Source organism: Girardinichthys multiradiatus, chromosome 10 (genome assembly GCF_021462225.1).
Source record: "Girardinichthys multiradiatus isolate DD_20200921_A chromosome 10, DD_fGirMul_XY1, whole genome shotgun sequence".
In the NCBI taxonomy this organism is placed as follows: Eukaryota; Metazoa; Chordata; class Actinopteri; order Cyprinodontiformes; family Goodeidae; genus Girardinichthys; species Girardinichthys multiradiatus.
The window spans coordinates 7,665,799-7,689,513 of NC_061803.1; the positions used below are offsets into that span (position 1 = coordinate 7,665,799).

General features: G+C 43.8%; 1 protein-coding gene across 1 annotated transcript in view; it reads right to left on the bottom strand.

Moving 5' to 3' along the window:
• vwa2 (von Willebrand factor A domain containing 2) overlaps positions 1 to 23,715 on the bottom strand; it is a 42,993-nt gene extending 19,278 nt beyond the window's left edge. Inside the window, exons 1-2 of the mRNA XM_047376665.1 lie at positions 23,592 to 23,715; positions 15,660 to 15,721 (exon numbers count right to left, since the gene is read on the bottom strand). Coding sequence (XP_047232621.1) covers positions 15,660 to 15,721; positions 23,592 to 23,605 — 76 coding nt within the window. The 5' untranslated portion in view covers positions 23,606 to 23,715. The remainder of the gene's footprint in view (positions 1 to 15,659; positions 15,722 to 23,591) is intronic.

Below are 23,715 nucleotides of genomic sequence, written 5' to 3' on the forward strand. Positions count from 1 at the left end.
ATGAACTATGCAGAAGTCCAGACGGACTGGTGGTCGTAGCTGCTCTCCCACCGAAGAACTGAACTGAACACTCTGAACTTTTCAAAAAAAAAAAAAAAAGAGGTCTTTTGTGTTTCACCATATTGTTAATCCTTATCTTCCTTTGCAGGTACCTTTGAAAAGAATGGGAGGTAAAAAGCTAGGACCCAGGCCCTTTAAGGGTTGGGTCACGGGAGGTATAGGTGTTTTATAATTTTTCATTGTCACATTGATTCTAGGTTTGTATTGTGAACTTCCATTCCAGACATGCTCTGACAGCCGCCAAACTGAGCAAATGTTCAAACGAGCAACCAATAAGGGAAAAGCAGACTGGTGTATGGATAGAATTGAGGGGGTAGAGCTCAATTATGCTTGTGGGGCCACCACCACCTTTTCTTTTGACCTCTGTCTGGTAGTGAATTGCAGGAATGGCGGAACCGGGTGGGAAGGTTATGCCATTTATTTATGCATGGACGAAAGATGGTCTAAGTACTGTAAACAACAGAGGTACTCTTTTCCCAGGCACCTGCCATGTGACTCTTGGAGCGGGCTGACTAGTTGGACGGGCTCTGGATGGACTCCTGATAAAAAGGCAGTACCCGGTAATTTGACAAATATCAGCATCCAGCGCGGCACGCCAGGTGGAGCCATTACCAACGGACGTAACCCCCTTATGCTCTCCATGAACGTTAACTGCACTCAACCCTCTGTAGAGTATTTTACTCTTGCAGTATGGCAGTCAGGAACAGACACATGGGGACCAATAAAAATAAATTTTCGAACACCGTCTGTGCACCAGGACAACACAATTACCGTCCCACCGACAGTCAGGCTAAAAAAAAAACCCCAGGTGATGGAACTTGATTACTCCACATTGAAACCTATAGAGGTAATCCAAATGGCCACAGGATATACCGAAGATAACCTTTGGCTTCAGTGGATAACACAAACAGCAAAAGAACAAAGCAAAGCTGAGTGTGTGGCCTGTGCATCGGCCCGACCACATCTTACCACCGATCCCGCCCCTCTGTATCCAGAGGACACGTGGGGTTACAATTGTATGATACAACTAACTAAGGAGGCCACACCAGCTAACTGCATCACACTAGCCAGCATTTTTCCTCCCATCCCCAATAACACCAAAACAGGACCATTTACCCCTCAAAAAAGGAATGGTACTTATACTTGTTTTAATTTTACTGCTCAGAACCCTAAAATCAATCTGGGACAGATCCCCTTAGATTGGTGTAATAGGACCGCTTCAGGCGGGGGCATTGGACGTTGGGCAAGGTCAGGACTCTACTATTATTGCAGAGACCATAGACTGCTCACTAATATCCCACAAAAGACGGTAGGATTGTGTGCCATGGTTAGGCTACAGGCACCACTGGTCCTGATAGGGCCTAATCTAACATCTGCTACAACCACTCATGATAAGACCAGGGCATTAACACGTAGAAGAAGAAGGCACGTCATGAAAAGGAGCGCAGGAACCTTTGACCTGAGTCAAGGCTCCCCCACTTACATTGATGCCTTAGGAGTACCTCAGGGAGTGCCAAATGAATATAAAATCGCGGATCAAGTCTCAGCAGGTTTTGAAAATATCCCAATAATTGCAGCCTTTTTTCCGGTGACCCCAAATAAGAATGTTGATCGCATCAACTACATCCATTACAATGTTTTACGTCTAGCTAACCTAACAAGGGATGCAGTAGAAGGCCTGTCTGAACAATTGGCACCAACCTCCCTCATGGCTGTGCAAAACCGAATGGCATTAGATATGTTGTTAGCAGAAAAAGGGGGCGTCTGTTCGATGTTTGGGGATATGTGTTGCACTTTTATTCCCAACAACACTGCACCGGATGGTTCAGTGTCAAAGGCTTTAGAGGGACTTAAGACCTTCTCCGCAACTATGCATGAGCACTCAGAAATAGACAATCCGTTAGAAGACTGGATGACGGGCATGTTTTGACACTGGAAAGGGTTGATTATGTCATTGTTTATATCCATTGCTGTTTTTGTAGCTATTATGGTTACCTGTGGATGTTGCTGTGTGCCATGTATAAGATCTTTGATTGTTCGCTTTATTACTACAACCATTGAAGGGAAAACTGCACCTCCTCCTCCTTCCCATATGATGCTTTTGCTTGCGGTTGATGCTAACGAGGAGGAGGACGAAGATTAACCCGTAAGACTAATTGACAGGGCGTCTGATATGTATTACTGTCTAGGGAGCAGAAGGATGGTAGAATATTACATTGGCATATTTGGACAGACTATGGAATAAAGCACGGATAGACACCCTCCAGGTAGAGGGGTCAATACTCCCTGTCAAGACTTAGAAGGTTGTAAGCATCCTTGGGATTACAAAGGCCGGACAGGCAATAGTCCCTGGGCACATGGCATGGCATTGGAGGCAGGGTCAAGAAGCATGATGACAAACATTTCCTTCTGCTCCACAGGTTGTAATGACTGTTAAAATCTTTTATGAAGCATCTTCAAATAAGGGCGAAGTCTTAGGAGACTTCAAAAGGGGGAAATTGTGTAAATATATTATGTGTGTACATCATTACTATGTTCAAAACCAGTGTGGGAAATAAAATGTGTAACATGTGTTAGTATAAGACATTGTGTGTCTGCAGAAGTATTTCTCACAGGGGTATGGTGAAGTGGAAAATTACTGAGAACTGCATGTGTGTGAAAATTAGAGATAGTACAACTGACTGAGTTACTCCCTTCTTATATCAGTAGATATGGGATGCAGCTGTGGGACAATACCTGTCTAAATATGGTAAGCCGGAAAAGTGTGTACGTGACTATGTGTAGAAAATATTGTAAACAAGGGCGCTGCCCAGTTTCGTGTGTGTTTTAATAAAATAAATGAGCCCAGTGAGAGAGAGCCAGAAGAAATCTCGGTGTGTCCTGACCACATGAGCTCTCTCTTCCCCTGGGCCCAGGTATTTAAATTGAATACAATGGTGTCTGAGTGTGATTTATTCTAATGTGTTGTGAATTCCTCTAGGTTACGGTGAATAAACGAACGTACAGAAGGCCCCGTTAAAGGGACACTTCAACAGAACCCTAGGGCTCTGCCATAGTGAGCATTATGGTCACCTCGCTTACCAAGGCCTTTCTTTCCTGATTACTCAGTTTGGTCAGGTGCCCAGATCTAGGGAGAGTCCCGGAGGTTCCAAACTTCAACTACTAAATAATGGAGCCACTGTGCTCTTCAAGATGTTCAGTGCTGCAAAGTTCTTGTCTCCTTTTCCAGATTTGTTCCTTAAATCTGTCTGGTGTCAGAGGTCTAACGTCACTTCCTTTGACTTCATTGCATGGTTTCCAAATCCTATTCATTCAACTGAATTTAACACATGGACTCTGTTTAGGTTTTAGAGACAACATCACTGGGGATCAGAAGCATCTGAGCTCAGTTTCAAGGACATGAGGATTGTCATCCTTTTCTGCTTTCTATTGTGTCATAACAAAAAGGTGTGAATACTTATGTTTAAAGGTTTGTATTTATTTGACAGATTTGCAAAAATGTCTTCATCATGTTTTTACTTTCCGATTAGTGGCTGTTTAATCTGCTATTTTGAGTAAATATCTTTGCTTTTAATGAAAAATAATAAAGAATAAGTCTGTAATGTAACATAGTAGGAACAGGGTAAATGTTACCTAATGTTTACTTAAGTTTACTTTCCGAAATAAATTTGTGTGCAATTTGAGTCATGAAAGCTACCAAAATATCGTCTTGAGAATGACATATACAAGTCCTGCACAGCGGTCAGAGGGATTTTAAGCCATTCTTCTTGCAGGATTGTGGCCAGGTCACTACGTGATACTGGTGGAGGAAAACATTTCCTGACTCGCTCCTCCAAAACACCCCAAAGTGGCTTTATAATATTTAGATCTGGTGACTGTGCAGGTCATGGGAGATGTTCAACTTCACTTTCATGTTCATCAAACCAATCTTTCACCAGTCTTGCTTTGTGTATTGGTGCATTGTCATCCTGATACACGGCACCGCCTTCAGGATACAATGTTTGAACCATTGGATGCACATGGTCCTCAGGAATGGTTCGGTAGTCCTTGGCAGTGATGCGCCCATCTAGCACAAGTATTGGGCCAAGGTAATGCCATGATATGGCAGCCCAAACCATCACTGATCCACCCCAATGCTTCACTCTGGGCATGCAACAGTCTGGGTGGTACGCTTCTTTGGGGCTTCACCACACCGTAACTCTCCCGGATGTGGGGAAAACAGTAAAGGTGGACTCATCAGAGAACAATACATGTTTCACATTGTCCACCGCCCAAGATTTGCGCTCCTTGCACCATTGGAACCGATGTTTGGCATTGGCATGAGTGACCAAAGGTTTGGCTATAGCAGCCCGGCCGTGTATATTGACCCTGTGGAGCTCCCGCTTTTGCTTTTGATTACTGCTCCGCACACTCTTGGCATTCTGTTGATGAGCTTCAAGAGGTAGTCACCTGAAATGGTTTTCCAACAGTCTTGAAGGAGTTCCCAGAGATGCTTAGCACTTGTTGGCCCTTTTGCCTTCACTCTGAGGTCCAGGTCAACCCAAACCATCTCGATTGGGTTCAGGTCCAATGACTGTGGAGGCCAGGTCATCTGGCGCAGCACCCCATCACTCTCCTTCTTGGTCAAATAGCCCTTACACAGCCTGGAGGTGTGTTTGGGGTCATTGTCCTGTTGAAAAATAAATGACGGTCCAACTAAACGCAAACCGGATGGAATAGCATGCCGCTGCAAGATGCTGTGGTAGCCATGCTGGTTCAGTATGCCTTCAATTTTGAATAAATTCCCAACCGTGTCACCAGCAAAGCACCCTCACACCTCCTCCTCCATGCTTCACGGTGGGAACCAGGCATGTAGAGTCCATCCGTTCACCTCTTCCAAAGAAGAACCAAAGATCTCAAACTTGGACTCATTAGACCAAAGCACAAATTTCCACTGGTCTAACGTCCATTCCTTGTGTTCTTTAGCCCAAACAAGTCTCTTCTGCTTGTTGCCTGTCCTCAGCAGTGGTTTCCTAGCAGCTATTTTACCATGAAGTCTCCTCTTTACAGTTGTTCTAGAGATGTGTCTGCTGCTAGAACTCTGTGTGGCATTGACCGGTTCTCTAATCTGAGCTGCTGTTAACCTGCGATTTCTGAGGCTGGTGACTCGGATGAACGTATCGTCCGCAGCAGAGGTGACTCTTGGTCTTCCTTTCCTGGCGCGGTCCTCATGTGAGCCAGTTTCTTTGTAGCACTTGATGGTTTTTGCGACTGCACTTGGGGACACTTTCAAAGTCTAACCAATTGTTCGGACTAACTGACCTTCATTTCTTAAAGTAATGATGGCTACTCGTTTTTCTTTACTTAGCTGCTTTTTTCTTGCCATAATACAAATTCTAACAGTCTATTCAGTAGGACTATCAGTGTGTACTGTATCCACCTCCTGCACAACACAACTGATGGTCCCAACCCCATTTATGAGGCTTAAAATCCCACTTATTAAACCTGACAGGGCACACCTTTGAAGTGAAAACCATTTCAGGTGACTACCTCTTGAAGCTCATCAACAGAATGCCAAGAGTGTGCGGAGCAGTAATCAAAGCAAAAGGTGGCTACTTTGAAGAACCTAGAATATAAGACATATTTTCAGTTGTTTCACACTTTTTTGTTCAGTATATAATTCCACATGTGTTAATTCATAGTTTTGATGCCTTCAGTGTGAAGCTACAATATTCATAGTCATGAAAATAAAGACAACTCTTTAAATGAGAAGGTGTGTCCAAACGTTTGGTCTGTACTGTATATATATATATATATTGTTTTTATTTATTTATTTATTTTTTTTATGCTTTCCACAGAACCGTCATGTTTTCACAATTGATGTCTTCTGCATAATCGAATACTAAAAGCTAATGTAAATAGACAAGTAAAGAAGACCATTGTTTCGCTCCATTCACTGAGCAGACCTTCTTTTTATGCACATGTAAAGCCTGGAGGAGGGGGTAGATGTCAGGCTTGTGATTTACTGTGGACATAACTTAGTTTCCTTCTGGCAACTTTGGATCACAGAAGGTTCTGAATTTGTATTTTCACTAGTTTTTCAGATTCCACAAATTTTTCTCCTCAGTTATAAGACTTTTGCTTGTAATGCTTGAGGCCCTGAATCTCCTTTGAGTGACCCATAGCACACAAAATGTTGACAAAATGAAAGAAACTATGCTCAAAGGTTCAACATTTTCTTTCTCACTTACTGACATTAAATCAGACTAAATTGTTCCTGTTTTATGTCAGGATTACTGCAGTTATTTCCATATGCAACATGCCGGAATAATGAGTGAGAGAATTGTAGAGATTTTTTTTAACCCTTTCTGAAGTTTACAGAAATGTCCCTGTTATTTGGTAGAATTAAACTGTAGGACTTCTGTCAAAGGTTTTTGAATTTTGAATTTTTGTCACTTCCTCCTGGCAGAACTGATGTACCTCAGTCACATAATATTCTTCCCTCATGATCTCATCTGTTTTGCAAAGTGCACCAGTCCCTCCTGTAGCAAAACACCCAACACCACATGATGCTGCCACCCCAGTACTTCACAGTTGGGGGGAGGAGGGGAGGGCTGCTCCAAATGTCATGCAGGTCAACATGGCCAAACACTTTAATCAGAACATAGGACATGTCTCCAAAACGTAAGGCCGTTGACCTTGAGAACATTTGTAAATTGTGGTCTTTTATGTTGCTTTTGAGGTAATGAATTCTTCCTTGCTGAGTGGCTTCTTTGCTTTCAGCACATGTCTGCACAAGGTCTTGCTTTTGTTCTGGGGTTGATTTGCACATTTAACAACAAAACACATTAATCTCTGGGACACAGAACCGATTTTCTTCCTCATCAGTATGATGACTAGACATCAAGTATAAACATGTTGGTTATACTTGTATATAATGGCTAAAACAGATGGATACGGCACCTTCCGGGATCTGGAACTTGTACCCAAGGATAAACCAGAGATGAGGGGATACACAAATTCTTTTCCTGATGTTTTTGGCAGATTTCTCACTATGTCACACAAGAAGCAGTGTATTTGAGGTGTTGCCCTTTAAATACAACTAAAGGGGAGCCTCCATTTAACTCTAATGTTGTTAATTAACCTATCAGGATTTTACAAAGTAATGATAGAACTATCTCAGCCTTCCCTGACTGTTTAAATGGACAGTTATCTTAATAGTGGGAAACTTCTAAATTTTCTTGTACTTGTACTCATCGTCTTCCGCTTCATCCAGGACCGGGTCGCGGAGGCAGCAGACTCAGTAGAGACACAGACATCCCTCTCCCCAGACACCACCTCCAGCTCCTCTGGGGGGAGCCCAAGGCGTTCCCAGGCCAGTCGAGGGACATAGTCCCTCCAGCATGTCCTGGGCAGTTCCCTGGGCCTCCCCCCCGGTGGAACGTGCCTGGAACACCTCCCGAGGAAGGTGTCCAGGAGGTATCTGGTATAGATGCCCGAGCTACCTCAGCTGGGTCCTCTCGATGTGGAGGAGCAGCAGCTCTACTCCGAGCTCCTCCTGGATGGCCGAGCTCCTCACCCTATCAGGTGAAGAGACAACTGGAGAGACTGAATAGGAATAAGGCTGCAGGTCCAGATCATGTCAGCCCTAGAGTCCTGAAGGCCTGTGCAGAGCAGCTCTGTGGGATTCTGCAGCACCTCTTCAACCTTAGCCTGGCCCAGAAGAAGGTTCCGGTGTTGTGGAAGACCTCCTGTCTTGTTCCGATACCAAAGAAAACTCACCCATCAGTCCTCAATGACTATAGACCTGTTGCCCTGACATCTCACATCATGAAGGTCCTAGAGAGACTCCTGTTGGCCCACCTGAGTAAGCAAACAGTAAACCATCAGGACCCCCTGCAGTTTGCTTCTCGCTGTGGAGTTGGAGTTGAAGATGTCATCGTCTTCCGCTTCATCCAGGACCGGGTCGCGGAGGCAGCAGACTCAGTAGAGACACAGACATCCCTCTCCCCAGACACCACCTCCAGCTCCTCTGGGGGGAGCCCAAGGCGTTCCCAGGCCAGTCGAGGGACATAGTCCCTCCAGCATGTCCTGGGCAGTTCCCTGGGCCTCCCCCCCGTTGGAACGTGCCTGGAACACCTCCCGAGGAAGGTGTCCAGGAGGCATCCGGTATAGATGCCCGAGCTACCTCAGCTGGGTCCTCTCGATGTGGAGGAGCAGCGGCTCTACTCCGAGCTCCTCCTGGATGGCCGAGCTCCTCACCCTATCAGGTGAAGAGACAACTGGAGAGACTGAATAGGAATAAGGCTGCAGGTCCAGATCATGTCAGCCCTAGAGTCCTGAAGGCCTGTGCAGAGCAGCTCTGTGGGATTCTGCAGCACCTCTTCAACCTTAGCCTGGCCCAGAAGAAGGTTCCGGTGTTGTGGAAGACCTCCTGTCTTGTTCCGGTACCAAAGAAAACTCACCCATCAGTCCTCAATGACTATAGACCTGTTGCCCTGACATCTCACATCATGAAGGTCCTAGAGAGACTCCTGTTGGCCCACCTGAGTAAGCAAACAGTAAACCATCAGGACCCCCTTCAGTTTGCTTATCGCTGTGGAGTTGGAGTTGAAGATGCCATCATACACCTGCTTCAACAAACCCACTGTCATCTGGACAAAGCCAGCAGCACTGTGAGGATCATGTTCTTTGATTTCTCCAGTGCATTTAATACAATCCAACCAGATTTACTTTGTCAGAAACTCCAGAAGACTCAGGTGGAGGCCTCAACAATCTCCTGGATCAAAGACTACCTGACAAACAGACCACAGTTTGTGAGACTGAAGGGTTGTGAGTCTAACCAGGTAGTCAGCAGCACAGGAGCACCACAGGGGACTGTACTCTCACCATTTTCACTCTGTACACCTCAGACTTCCAGTACAAGACAGACTCCTGTCATCTGCAGAAATACTCGGATGATTCTACAGTCGTGGGGTGGATCAGAGATGGACAAGAAGCTGAGTACAGGAAGGTGGTGGACCGCTTTGTAGCATGGTGTGGAAACAATCATCTCATTTTGAACGTGACTAAAACAAAGGAGATGATTGTAGATTTTAAGAGAAACAGGAATAAGTCAAAAACTATTTCTATCATGGGAGAAGAAGTGGAGGTGGTGGAGGAGTATAAATACCTCGGTGTTCACCTGGACAACAGACTAGAGTGGAGATGCAACTGTGAAGCCATCTACAAGAAGGGACAGAGCAGACTGTACTTCTTGAGGAAGCTTAGGTCCTTTGGTGTTTGGAGCAAGATGCTGCATATCTTCTATAAGTCTGTTGTGGAAAGTGTGATCTCTTCTGCCATCATCTGCTGGGGAAGCAGCATCAGAGCCAGGGACTTAAAAAAGCTCAACAAGCTGATAAAAAAGGCTGGCTCTGTTCTGGGGACTCCTCTGGAACCTCTGGAGATTATTGTGGAAAGACGGATTCTTCATAAAATGAAGAACATTATGGAGAACCCTGAGCATCATCTTCATGAGACTGTCCTACAGCAACAGAGTTTCTTCAGTCAGAGGCTTCTTCAGATCTGCTGTAAGACGAAGCGCTACAAGAGATCCTTCCTGCCCACAGCCATCAGCATCTACAACGGCTCTTTGAGGAAACCTTCATAATATGAGCTATAACAACATTTAATTTCCCTTTGGGATTAATAAAGTATTTTTGAATTTGAATTGAATCTCTAAGGGAGTGCCCGGCCACCCTACGGAGGAAGCTCATTTCAGCCGCTTGTATCCGGGATCTCGTTCTTTTGGTCATGACCCAAAGTTCATGGCCATAGGTGAGGGTAGGAACGTAGGCCAACCGGTAAATCAAGAGCTTCGCGCTCTCTTCACCACAACGGACTGGCACCCTTTTCCGGTTGAGAACCATGGCCTCGGACTTGGAGGAGCTGATCTTCATCCCAGCCGCTTCACACTTGGCTGCAAACCGCCCCAGCGCATGCTGTAGGTCTTGGCTAGAGGGCTACTGGCTACTTGGCCAGTAGGACCACGTCATCTGCAAAAAGAAGAGGCAAAACCATACTCCTGGAGCACCCCCCACAGGGCACCTTCTCCAGGTCCACAAAACACCGGTTTTGGACCTGGATGGGCAAACTCCCATGAACCCTCGAGTATCCTGCAGACGGTGTAGAGCTGGTCCAGTGTTCCATGGCTGGGAACAAAACCACATTGCTCCTCCTGAAGCCACTGTTTGACTATCAGCTGGACTCTCCTCTCAAATACCCTGGCTTAGGCCTTATCAGGGAGGCTGAGGAGTGTGATCGCCCTGTAGTTGGAACACACACTCCGGTGACCCTTCTTATGAAGCGGGACCACCACCCCAGTGTGCCAGTCCAGAGGCACTGTCCCCGACCGCCACGCAATGTTGAAGAGGCGTGTCATCCACGACAGCCCCACAACATCCAGAGACTTGAGGTACTCAGGGTGGATCTCATCCACCCCCGTCAGCCGCCTCAGGAGTCCCACAAGCCAACCACAGCTGATAGGACTCCTTCCTTAGCTCGACAGCATCCCTTACTGTCGGTGTCCACCACCGGGTTAAGGAATTGCCACTGCGACAGGCACTGCAGACCTTACGGCCACAGCTGTGGACAGCAGCATCGACAATAGATGCGGAGAACATGGTCCACTCAGACTCTATGTCTCCAACATCCCCTGGAATCTGATCAAAGCTCACCCGGAGGTGGGAGTTGAATACATCCCTGGCCGAGGGCTCCGTCAGACGTTCCCAGCAGACCCTCACATGTGCTTGGGACTGCCAAGTCTGTCCGGCTTTCTCATCTTCCAGCAGATCCAACTCGCCACCAGGTGGTGATCAGTGGACAGCTCAGCCCTTCCCTTCACCCAAGTGTCCAAAACATGCGGCCAAAGGTCCGACGACATGACAACAAAGTCGATCGTCGACCTCCTGCCTAGGGTGTCCTTGTGCCAAGTGCACTGATGAACACCCTTATGCTTGAACATTGTGTTCATTATGGACAATCCATGACTAACACAGAAGTCCAATAACGATACACCACTCGGATTCAGATCGGGAGGCCATTCCTCCTGATCACGCCTCTACAGGTGTCACTGTCATTTCCCACGTAAGGGTTGAAGTCCCCCAAAAGAATAATGGAGTCCCCAGGAGGGGCACTATCCAGCCCCCCTACAGGGACACCAAGAAGGCCGGGTACTCTGCACTACCACTCGGCCCATAGGCTGAAATGATAGTCAGAGACCTCTCCCCAGCCTGAAGGCGCAGGGATGCGACCCTCTCATCCACTGGGGAAAACACCAACACGAGACGGCTGAACTGGTGGGCAACAAGCAAACCCACCCCAGCCCGCCGCCTCTCCCCGTGGGCCACTCCAGAGTAGAAGAGAGTCCAGCCCCTCTCGTGGAGATGGGTTCTAGAGCCCACGCTGTGGGTGGAGGTGAGCCCCACTATGTCTAGTCGATATCTCTCAACCTCCCGCACAAGCTCAGGTGACAGCGAGGTGACATTCCACATCCCCAGAGCCAGCCTAAGCATCCGGAGATCGTGCCGCTGAGGTCTCCACCTTCGTCCCCTGCCCATTCCTCTTTGCACCAGTCCTTCATGGTTTCCCCTGCAGGTGGTGGGGCCACTGGGTGATGGCCTCGTGTCTCTCGTTCGGAGTTGGCCCGAGGAACAACCCAGCCACCAGGCGCTCTCCGATGAGTCCCGACCCCAGGACTGGCTCCAGGATGGGACCCTGGCTTCGCCGTACCGGGCGACATCACGTGGCTCGATTTTGTGGTCCTCATAAAGGTGTCTTCTAAAATGTGAAAAAACTTAATCCTGACTGACCTTCAACAGGAAAGGTTTAGTCTGGTTTGATATTTTTTTCTAACAGTGTATGTAAACTGTATCAACCAGGAAAGGTTTTATCCATAACATTTAAAATGTTGTATATTTAATATGTAAATATCTTTTTTTGACTGTATAATAGTTCATATTATTAGTCATGTTTTTATATTGATCAAATAAGTCAAATTCTGACTTGTAAAGCCCCATAAATCTTCTAAACTAATACCCCAGATAAATAAGAAAAGGAGTACTAACAGATAAGAAGACTTATGAGAAGTACAATGAGACTTGTGGATGTAACGTGACAAAACTTTACAAGCCACTTCATATTTTAAGATAGATCAAAGCAGCTAATGGCTTCATTGTTAAAATGAATGCAAAAATGTCCTTTTGGCATTTCTCACAAGATGATGAGCAGGAAAAAAACTCAATGCTGCAGGTAAAAACTAATCAAGTTGTGATCAAGCAGAAACCAAGTGTGCTTCAAAAAACAGGAAGTCTAGAAAAACAAACCCCGAATAACAGGGATGGGCTTGGTGCAAGACTTGGAGTAAAGCCCAACCACCAAAACAATGAACAAAGACGGAGATCCGACTGCAGGGAAAGGTAGTGACTAATAAAAAAAAGAGTGGTAATCAAGCTAAATCCAAGGAGTAATATAAAGAAAAGAAACACAGGGGCTAGACAAGAAAAATAAAACACATTACATAAAGATAATGATAAAAATAATTTCATTTGTATTGAAATAAAATTTTTATACAGACTGACTATACTCCTAGTCTTTCCAAAAGGCCATCAACCATCAGTTCAGGGAAATAAGGAAGAGATACTGATCATTAGAGGGAACCACCACCTGCAAACCAGCAGCCTGCTCCGATCTCTTCACAGCACTAACCCCTTTCTTAAGCCCCTGATTCCAACAGCATTCCAGACTCAACTTCCTGCTTGAAGTGAAAGTTTAGGGGCCAGGGTAGGCAGCTTTTTCATGGTCAGTGAGACCTCAGATCTTAGAACAAAAAGCCTGTCTGTTCACCGTAAGACCTCTTGTATCTTTAATGTCTGTGAAAATAATTAGTGGAGAAAACAGGATTGTTGAAATCAATTTGGCATAAGTGTGGGAACGTTTTGCACAACACTATTACCTTAAAATGATCTAGTAAAAAAACAGCAAAATTTTGCCTTACATCTGATTTGTGAGCCTGGACTATTTCTGCAACATGTTGACAGCGGAGTGAAAGATAAGGTCTCCTTACAAGGTGAAACAGTCTGGTTTTGTAAGTTCAAAGTCTGAAAATGACCCATCATAAATATTACACAAGGTGCTAAAGCTGTCATTTTTGAAAACAACTTAAAGATTATATTTTCCTGCAAGTCCCTCCTTTTCCCTTCAGGCAAATACCAGTACTCCTGGCTGAAAAGGAGCTATAAAGATGAGGCAAAATGTTGCCTCGCCTGAAAACAAAGAGGCCATTTCTCCAACTTCTTTGCACATCTAGACACCAACATTTTTGCCTGTTTTTAAAAATAGCTCCAGCTCAGTCGGATTCCATAATTGAGCAAAGTTAAAGGTAAACTCCAGCTAAAGACATAGAAGACTTCTGCAGGATACCACCCCATGTGAACACAGATTAACAGCAAACCATTTCTCCTTAAAAACAATGAAATGCAGGAAATCATCCGACAGTTTTAGGTGGGGGAAAATGCAATGCCGTCTTGCAAGAAGCGTGGAACCCAGTCTGCCTTTCTGAGCTGCAATCAGTGGACAACTACTCAACTTACTGGGTCCCTTAACTTATTGAAAGCACATGCATGAAAGAAATAATAAACTTATTCATTGTGTAATTGAGGAATAATTTACATTGCCGCCCTGGACCATATGGACCATATCAAACATTGCCATTGCCTGTCCATGCTTTATCCCTGATCTGCTTGGTGTGTTCCTTGGTAGTCATGATGATGTTTGTTCATTAATGTTCTCCAACAAGCCAACGAGGCCTTCAGAATCAGAATCAGAATCAGAATCAGAAAAGCTTTATTGCCAAGTACGTTTTTGGACATACAAGGAATTTGTTTTGGCGTAGTGTCAGGGTGGTTTCCGGGCTTTGTTAACAAGGCTGGTGGCAGATGGGAAAAAACTGTTCTTGTGGCGTGAGGTTTTGGTCCGGATGGACCGCAGCCTCCTGCCAGAGGGGAGAGTCTGTGACCAGGGTGGAAGGGATCAGCCAGAATCTTCCCTGCCCGCTTCAGGGTCCTGGAGGTGTACAGTTCCTGGAGCGACAGTAGACTGCAGCCAATCACCTTCTCAGCAGACCGAATGACACGCTGCAGCCTGCCCTTATTCTTGGCTGTAGCAGCGGCGTACCAGATGGTGATGGAGGAGGTGAGGATGGACTCAATGATGGCTGTGTAGAAGTGCACCATCATAGTCTTTGGCAGGTTGAATTTCTTCAGCTGCCGCAGGAAGAACATCCTCTGCTGGGCTTTCTTGATGAGGGAGCTGATGTTTGGCTCCCACTTGAGATCCTGGGAGATGATGGTTCCCAGGAAGCAGAAAGATTCCACAGTGTCAATTGTGGAGTCACAGAGGGTGATGGGGGCAGGTGGGACTGGGTTCTGCCTGAAGTTCACAAACATCTCCACTGTCTTTAGAGCGTTGAGCTCAAGGTTGTTCTGGCTGCACCAGTCCAACAGATGGTCCACCTCTCATCTGTACGCGGACTCGTCACCATCAGAGATGAGTCCGATCAGGGTGGTGTCGTCCGCAAACTTCAGAAGCTTGACAGACTGGTGACTGGAGGTGCAGCTGTTGGTGTACAGGGAGAAGAGCAGAGGAGAGAGAACACAGCCTTGGGGGGAACCGGTGCTGATGGTCAGGGAGTCAGAGACGTGCTTCCCCAGCCTCACGCGCTGCTTCCTGTCAGACAGGAAGTCAGTGATCCACCTGCAGGTGGAGTTGGGCACACTCAGCTGGGAGAGCTTCTCCTGTAGCAGAACTGGGACGATGGTGTTGAAGGCAGAGCTGAAATCCACAAACAGGATCCTGGCGTAGGTTCCTGTGGAGTCCAGGTGCCGGAGGATGAAGTGAAGGGCTAGGTTGACTGCATCATCTACAGACCTGTTGGCTCTGTAGGCAAACTGCAGGGGGTCCAGGAGGGGGTCGGTGATGTCTTTTAGGTGTGAGAGCACAAGGCGCTCAAAGGACTTCATCACCACAGAGGTCAGGGCGACGGGTCTGAAGTCATTAAGCCCTGTGGTCCTTGGCTTCTTGGGAACAGGGACGATGTTGGAGGACTTGAAGCAGGCTGGCACATGACATGTCTCCAGTGAGGTGTTAAAAATGTCTGTGAAGACTGGAGACAGCTGATCAACGCAGTGCTTCAGGCTGGCTGGTGAGACAGAATCCGGACCAGCAGCTTTCCGGGGGTTCTGTCTCCTGAAGAGTTTGTTGACGTCCCTCTCCTGGATGGAAAGAGCCGTCCCCGGCGTGGGTAGGGGGCTGGTGGGGGGGAACTTCAGGGTGGGGGTTGGAGGTGCCAAGGCCCCTCTTGAGGTTGGGGAGGTGGGGGTGGTGGATTGTGGCTGCAGCTGTTGGGGGGCGTCGTGGGGGATGGTTGCAGGACTGTCACAGAACAGCTGTATCTATGCTGAGATTGCACTACTAATTAGGTGATTCAATTAGGAAGGACATTGTTGTCCACCAACCCCTTAAGCATTTAGAATACCAGCCAAGAACAGAAAGTAAAACAGTAATATAACCCATTGACCAACCTTGAAGGAGCAGCAAAGTGAGGAGAAGGGTAGTGCACATATCAGGGTACATGTTGGGAGACCTGCAATCACAAACAAGAGCAGATACTTAACAAAGCACAACTATTTAACACATCAGTCCAGTAAAATATGGATCTGAGAAACTTTTGAGTGCATTTGAGTACGAGTACGAGAATACATGATGAAAGCTCAGAAAAATAAACGTAAAAGAAATGGTTTTCTTATATTTCTGGTTTGAGATGTATAAAATAAAGTGGCAGTAGAAAGTGTCTCCAACCACATTTGTTAATATATTAAAAGGTCTGTTTTCAAGTTAACTGTAATAAAAACTCTTCCCCTGACATGGGGTTCACATTACAATGAATAATTGTAATGTAAATAGTAATTTCTTTCTTGATCAGGCCTTTCAGGTGGTAAAGTTGTAACCAGAGTGCAGGCGTGCATAGAAAGTGAAACTCAGACCTTTCAGGTGGAGCTAATTATAGGATATTTGATGACTGATGCTTTTATGCTTACTGTCAGTGCCACAGTAATGAATTTAAGCAAAACTACAACTGGTGTGTAAACTCACATGTATTATTTGGATATACTTATCATGTTAATGAGAAAAATGTTACAGCACCATTAGCATCACTTTTTCAACAAAAAACATGTTAGCCTTTATAATTAAAAGAAACCCATATTATTTCATCCCCTTTTATGTGTGAAAAAAAACACAATTCACCACACAAAGCTGACTTCATACAACCAGTCAATCTCCTAAAAACAAGAGTAAGAACATTAAACTGTTTTGACGAGTTTGATCAGATTATTTGAATTCCAACCTGAAGCTCTTAAGGAAGAAAGGACATTGAATCTGATTAGCATGGGGCAAGGAATTGTGTGTTAAACAGGCACTAACACAGCACCTTGCACAGGTAACCTTTAACTTCCAAATATTTTGTTGTTAAATCCATACATTTTTGTGTGTTTATTCATATTTTAGACCAACAAAGTGTAGGTCATAGATTTAAATTGGAAAGGAAAAAGATACATGATTTTTGTACTTAAAGAAAAATCTAAAACATGTTGCATGCATTTGTATTTCGCCCCCATGAGTCAATACTATATGTTGTAGAACCTCAAACTGCTGTAATTCTTTTGGGGTATGTTTCTACCACCTTTGCATATGTAAAGACTGACATTTTTACCCGTTTGTTGCAAACAAATTAGATGGGAAGCATCTCTGAGCACCAATTTTCAAGTTTTACTTCAGATCCTCAATTGGATTTAGGTCTAGACTTTGACTGTTCCATTCTACCACATAAATATTCCTTAATCTGAACCATTTGATTGTAGCTCTTGCTGTGTGTTTAGGGTCGTGCTGCTGACCTCCAAGCTGGTCTAAAGTCTTTTGCAGCCTCCAACAGGCTTTCTTCCAGCATTGTCCCCTTTAAAGCTCTATCTATCTTCCCACCAACTCTGACCAGCTTCCCGGCCCCAACTAAAGAAGAGCTTTCCCTAAGCAAGATGCTGCCACCACCATGTTTTACCATAGATGGTGTGTTCAGCAATATGTGCAGAGTTACGATATAAAATTTTGCATGAAGGTTAAAAAGCACAAATTTCAAACAGGACATCTTATGGTTTTCTTCCAGGAAGGTCAGATTTGCAGATTGCATGGGTAATGTGGAAATGATATTTACTAAAGCTCCACAATATTTTAATAATGTTGGTGAATGTTGTGTTAGTAATAGGACTTGCAAATAATAAGGAAATACTTAAATCAACAGTCATAATTTATTTCTGTGTTGGGACTATAACATAGACCCCAGATAATGAAATTGTCTATCCAGGAATTGGAAAAAAATATTATTTCCATCTTAAGCATAATTTTTTTATTTGAAGAAGTTGTTTACGGCCTATGCACAGTGGTGCAGTTGGTAGCACTGTTGCCTTGCACCAAGAAGGTCCTGCATTCGACTCCCAACTGGGGGTCTTTCTTTATGGAGTTTGCATGTTCTCAGGCAGGCGTGGGTTCTCACCGGGTACTCCAGCTTCCTCCCACAGTCCAAAAACATGACTGGTAGTGTTTGTTTGTTCTGTATGTGTCTGTGTTGCCCTGCGATGGACGGTGACCTGTCCAGGGTGTATAATGCCTCTCTGATTCTGCAAAGTACTAATACACAACACTTCAGTTTAGTAATTGTATTTGTGCCTTGCACTACTATCTGTTGGACTTTAAATATTATTAAAATAAAATACGTGTAGTTCTAAAGAGACAAGATGTTTAAAATGTTTTCAGATTACTGTGGATGTTTGCCATTCATTTATTTACTCAGATGGGTTTTCATTTTTGAAAATGTTCCTTTGGATTGAATTGTAACTAACCATATCTAATTAAAATATAAAATGAACATATGACATATGAAGCTGTTTAATTTAGGAATTTATGTCCCTTCTTTTTGCAGGGATGAACAGGGCTGTTTGGTGAGGCAGAAAGTACTATGTTAAACTGATGGAGGGTAGACGGATCCGGAAAAATGCTTCTGAAGAAGCTGCCAACTTTTGAGACAGCTGTGTCTACTGTGTGTGTGCTCCTATTCTTTCTATGTAGGCATGCCTGACTACTTCCCATTGCAAGCATGCATGTCCTAAACTGCACCACCAGTGACGATAATGAAATCTCTTGTCATCAGGACGTAGCAGGGACTTTTCTATGGTGCATCAATGGCCTGTGTTCATGCTTATCATCTCAGGTCTTCTCCGCAAGCTGTCGCCACATCAGATCTCTATCAGAGACACTGAGACTCCTCTTAAAACGAGGTTCCGTCCTACACACAATTCTGTCTCTGTCTCAGAAACACAGAAAAACACACACGCACACACAGCCTCCCTGGCACGTCTGCCCTCTTAGCTTACCTCAGTGCGCTCAGTTGAGCGGCAAGCAGGATATTATGGCCCAAGCTTATCAGCAGCCAGAGTTAATCAGACCCTAACTGCAGTCTCTCAACCTCTAATGTGTAGCCAACAATGACCAGACAGCTTACAGAGCTAGCAGATGAGACTAAGAGTATTGATACTAAAGGGCAGGTTATGAGGTCAGGTTCTGTGCTCATTTAACTCCTTTTAGACTTCAACTTTGTAATTAAATGTAACTGATCATGAAAAAAAAGTGTTTCTACTTTCTAAGCACCGTCAGAATATTTCTTTCTACTGTCATTTTGGTCAGTAACAGATCACAGAATGGCTGAAATAAATTATAGTTAAAAGTTCTAGATTCATCACAGTAAGATTTCCAATAGTTTTTTGTTTTTTTTTACCATTTTGTTAAAATGATCCAAAACTTTTGGGTGTTTTATAAAAAGATGCAGCACTGTTGCCTTCCAGCAGGAAGGTCCTTTCGACTCCCAGGCTGGGGTCTTTCTGCACTGAGTTTACATGTTCTCCCTGTGCATGCGTGGGTTCTCTCCGGGTACTCCAGCTTCCTCCCACAGTCCTAAAACATGACTCTTAGGTTAACTGGCTTCTCTAAATTACCCTTATGTGTGAATGGGTGTGTGCATGGTTGTTTGTTCTGTGTGTCTCTGTGCTGCCCTGCGATGGACTGGCGACCTGTCCAGGGTGTACCCTGCCCCGCGACCCTGTACAGAAGAAAAGGGTATAGGAGGAGATTTACAATTTTTTCTAAACAAATCACATGCTATTCTAATAGCAACCATTATTAACTTTTTCACATTTTGAATTTGGTTGCAAATATAAAATTAAATATCTTTGGATTTTATGTGATCGGAAAACTACTGCATGATTATGAAGCATTCCTACAGCATGATGCTGCCACCACCATGTTTCACTGTGAGGACTCAATTGTCTCATGTGACCAGAGCACCTTCCTACATTTCATGGTGTACACATAAGAGTAATTTATACAAAGGGAATTGATTTCACTGGTTATTTTTGTTAGGGATATCAGAGTAAGGGGGAGTAACTACAAATGCATGCCACACTTTCCAGATTATTTCTTCTAAAATACTAATGGAAAACTATACATCATGTCCAAATTTATGCACTTCTGTGTGTTGGTCTATCACATAAAATTACAAGAAAATACATTGAAGCTAAAGGATGTAACACAGGGTATACATACTTTTGCAAGGGGCAGTAAGATATGTTGTCTGATTTGAAACAGCTCTTATGTTGGAAAATGCCTCTACACTGTATGCTGTAATTAGCAAGGAGTGGTACTTCTTGAAGCAACTTCATAGAAAATCCAAAGAACTAACCTGTACTTGTGGTGCGTGTTACTTTGAGAAACATCCTAACGGTTCCAGTTATTTTAGGATGACTAAGCTGAAATAGCCACGTTTAAAACAACAGAGATAAGCGTGGAAATTCTTTTGTTTAGCGCAACACCTGTCTGATTAAAAGGTACAGGTCTAATTCACAACAGCATAATTCACAACATAATAATGTACACCGATGCCTTGGAATGTGTTGCAGAAACAGGCTGGAAACCACACACAGAGAAGGATCAGACCTCAGAGGGAAAACACTTAAAAGTAGTTTTTTATATACAGTACAGACCAAAGGTTTGGACACACCTTCTCATTCAAAGAGTTTTCTTTATTTTCATGACTATGAATATTGTAGCTTCACACTGAAGGCATCAAAACTATGAATCAACACATGTGGAATTATATACTGAACAAAAAAGTGTGAAACAACTGAAAATATGTCTTATATTCTAGGTTCTTCAAAGTAGCCACCTTTTGCTTTGATTACTGCTACGCACACTCTTGGCATTCTGTTGATGAGCTTCAAGAGGTAGTTACCTGAAATGGTTTTCACTTCACAGGTGTGCCCTGTCAGGTTTAATAAGTGGGATTTCAAGCCTTATAAATGGGGTTTGGACCATCAGTTGTGTTGTGCAGTAGGTGGATACAGTACACAGCTGATAGTCCTATTGAATAGACTGTTAGAATTTGTATTATGGCAAGAAAAAAGCAGCTAAGTAAAGAAAAACGAGTGGCCATCATTACTTTAAGAAATGAAGGTCAGTCAGTTCAAACAATTGGGAAAACATTGAAAGTGTCCCCAAGTGCAGTTGCAAAAACCATCAAGCGCTACAAAGAAACTGGCTCACATGAGGATCGCCCCAGGAAAGGAAGACCAAGAGTCACCTCTGCTGCGGACGATAAGTTCATCCGAGTCACCAGCCTCAGAAATCGCAGGTTAACAGCAGCTCAGTTTAGAGAACAGGTCAATGCCACACAGAGTCCTAGCAGCAGACACATCTCTAGAACAACTGTTAAGAGGAGACTGTGTGAATCAGGCCTTCATGGTAAAATAGCTGCTATGCTAGGAAACCACTGCTGAGGACAGGCAACAAGCAGAAGAGACTTGTTTGGGTTAAAGAACACAAGGAATGGACATTAGACCAGTGGAAATCTGTGCTTTGGTCTGATGAGTCCAAGTTTGAGATCTTTGGTTCCAACCACCGTGTCTTTGTGCGGCGCAGAAGAGGTGAACGGATGGACTCTACATGCCTGGTTCCCACCGTGAAGCATGGAGGAGGAGGTGTGATGGTGTGGGGGTGCTTTGCTGGTGACACAAGAGTGTGTGGAGCAGTAATCAAAGCAAAAGGTGGCTACTTTGAAGAACCTAGAATATAAGACATATTTTCAGTTGTTTCACACCTTTTTGTTCAGTATATAATTCCACATGTGTTAATTCATAGTTTTGATGCCTTCAGTGTGAAGCTACAATATTCATAGTCATGAAAATAAAGAAAACTCTTTGAATGAGAAGGTGTGTCCAAACGTTTGGTCTGTACTGTATATAAAACTGCACATCAAACTTTGGTTCTTGTAAAATATTCAAATGAAAACATTGTCTGTTAAAGTCTTCACAGTACTTTGTGGAAACTGTTAAATGAGGCTCCATAATGTTACAGTCAACGTAAACGTCCAGCCAACAAACTGAAGAATTAAAACACAAAAATGCAATATTGCCCCTTCGTTTTGCCTCTTGTCGAAATTGGGCCATATGTCAGGAGCTCGACATAAACATGCGAACAGGTGACAAGCAACAGCAACTAGCTAACTCCATCAGCCAAACATCCTGATGTTTGTAAGTCTACAGTTGGTTTTGATACAGAGAGAATTTTATTTTGATCACATTCTTTAACGCTTCAGTGTTATTAGATCTGTATGTTTCCATTGCTTTTATTGAGAAATACATCAAGTTCATCACATTAATAAAATTTTACAAGGTCAATCTTTTTTAAGAATTCTACAATTACTCCTTACCGGAAATCATGTTCTATGCTAATTTCTGATTGTGACCCAATCTGGTTTTACGAGGTATTTGGAGATTAAATTTCATTTAGTAGTATTGACTACAGGTTGTAGATGGAATTAAGATAGGTTTCCTGACCCAAGTGCTAAAAATACAACTTTTCATCACCACATTGCTACTTGACTGTTGGGCAAAGTTGCTCCTGAAGGACAAATCAATCCCATTGTTTATTAATGGCTAACCTGCGAATGAGCCCACACATTATTCTCATGAATAACTTAACCCCAAGTCCTCCACAATTGAACAGTGGTACATCCTTCAGAATACCGTGTGTGCTTTATGCTTCTTTTGGAGAGAAGTGGCTTTTTGCTGCCCTTGTTGAGACCAGACCAGTGCTCAAACATTCCTACCTGCCTGCTGCTAGTCCAAAACAAGCTCTGCACTGGTGGCAACCCGATCTCTTAGATCAGGGGTGTCCCACTTCACTCCACACCTGTATCAAATGACAGTTTTACTATCAGGCCTCTGCAGCTTTACGACATGAGATAATTCAGCCACTAACTCAGCAGTGCTGGAGCTGAGGCACATCTAGAACAAGCAGGACACCTGCTGTCAAGGACCGAGGTTGGAAATCCCAGCCTTAGTTCTTTACAGAAAATGAACTGCAGTTATTTGCATTTCTTTTGATCAATCTGCATAGCAATCTAGATTCAGTGCAAATTGCATCCATTAAAACTGAAGCAGAAAGGTTTTCTGCCATGCAGTTTCAGATTTTGACTGTAGCCTTGTACATCTGCTTATGCTTTTTTACTTTAACTTGCTTGATTTTTACTTTTAGATATCATGCATAGATATCATTTTTAATAAAGCATCAGACTTAACATTTGTATTTACTTATTTTGAGATTAGTCATTTGTGCATTGGAAACTTACAGCTGAGAAACATTTTCCTCATTTAAAATGGCAGCAAGGCATTGGCTATTAATGTTGTACCTCCTTAGTAAATTCCAAGTTTTCCCAAGTACCAGCATCTTAACAGACATTTTAAAAGAGTAGTACAACAAGATTTGGAATTTTTGTGCTTGCTGTGAAACAAAAAAAAAAAAAGAACTTTATTTATTAGCACTTCATGACTGAATGCAGTTGATTTATGTTTTAGTTAAAAGTTGAAATTTCTTAGTTTGATGCTGGGGGGAAAAAAACAGAAAACACCACAGAAGCCAGACGTCCAAGCAGCAATAGTGGACGTTTCTAACAATAGAGGTAAAAATCCAATATAGCAGCCTTCCATTTTAACCTCAATGATAGTCAAAATAAATAAAACCTTATTTATATTGATGTTCAGTTGTATCTCATTAAATATTTCAGACAATCTCTTGTTTAACGTGCTCCTGAAGTGTCTGTATCATGTACCAAAAAAAAACAAAAACAAGAGAATTACCTTGTTAACTTGTATTGCTAACAGCATGCAGCCCAACTACCAAGCAAAACAATTGGTTGTGAACTTGGACAGTTAAATTTGGTCTGATATCCTTGAAATGCAAATTTGGACTTTAGAGTTACAAAGAATAAATAGCCATGATCCGCCTCTACCAGGTGATCAAAACAAACGCACCCCCATAATTGTATCCATACACAGACTAAAGCATCTCCCTACCTTGGCCCCGTCATGTTTCCACCTTTCCTCAGAGTTGTCCTCTCTCTGCTCCGGTCTACTGAGCTGCTTCGCTCCAGAGGAAGAGCAGCGACACCACCTCCTGCTAATGACCACCTCCAGTATA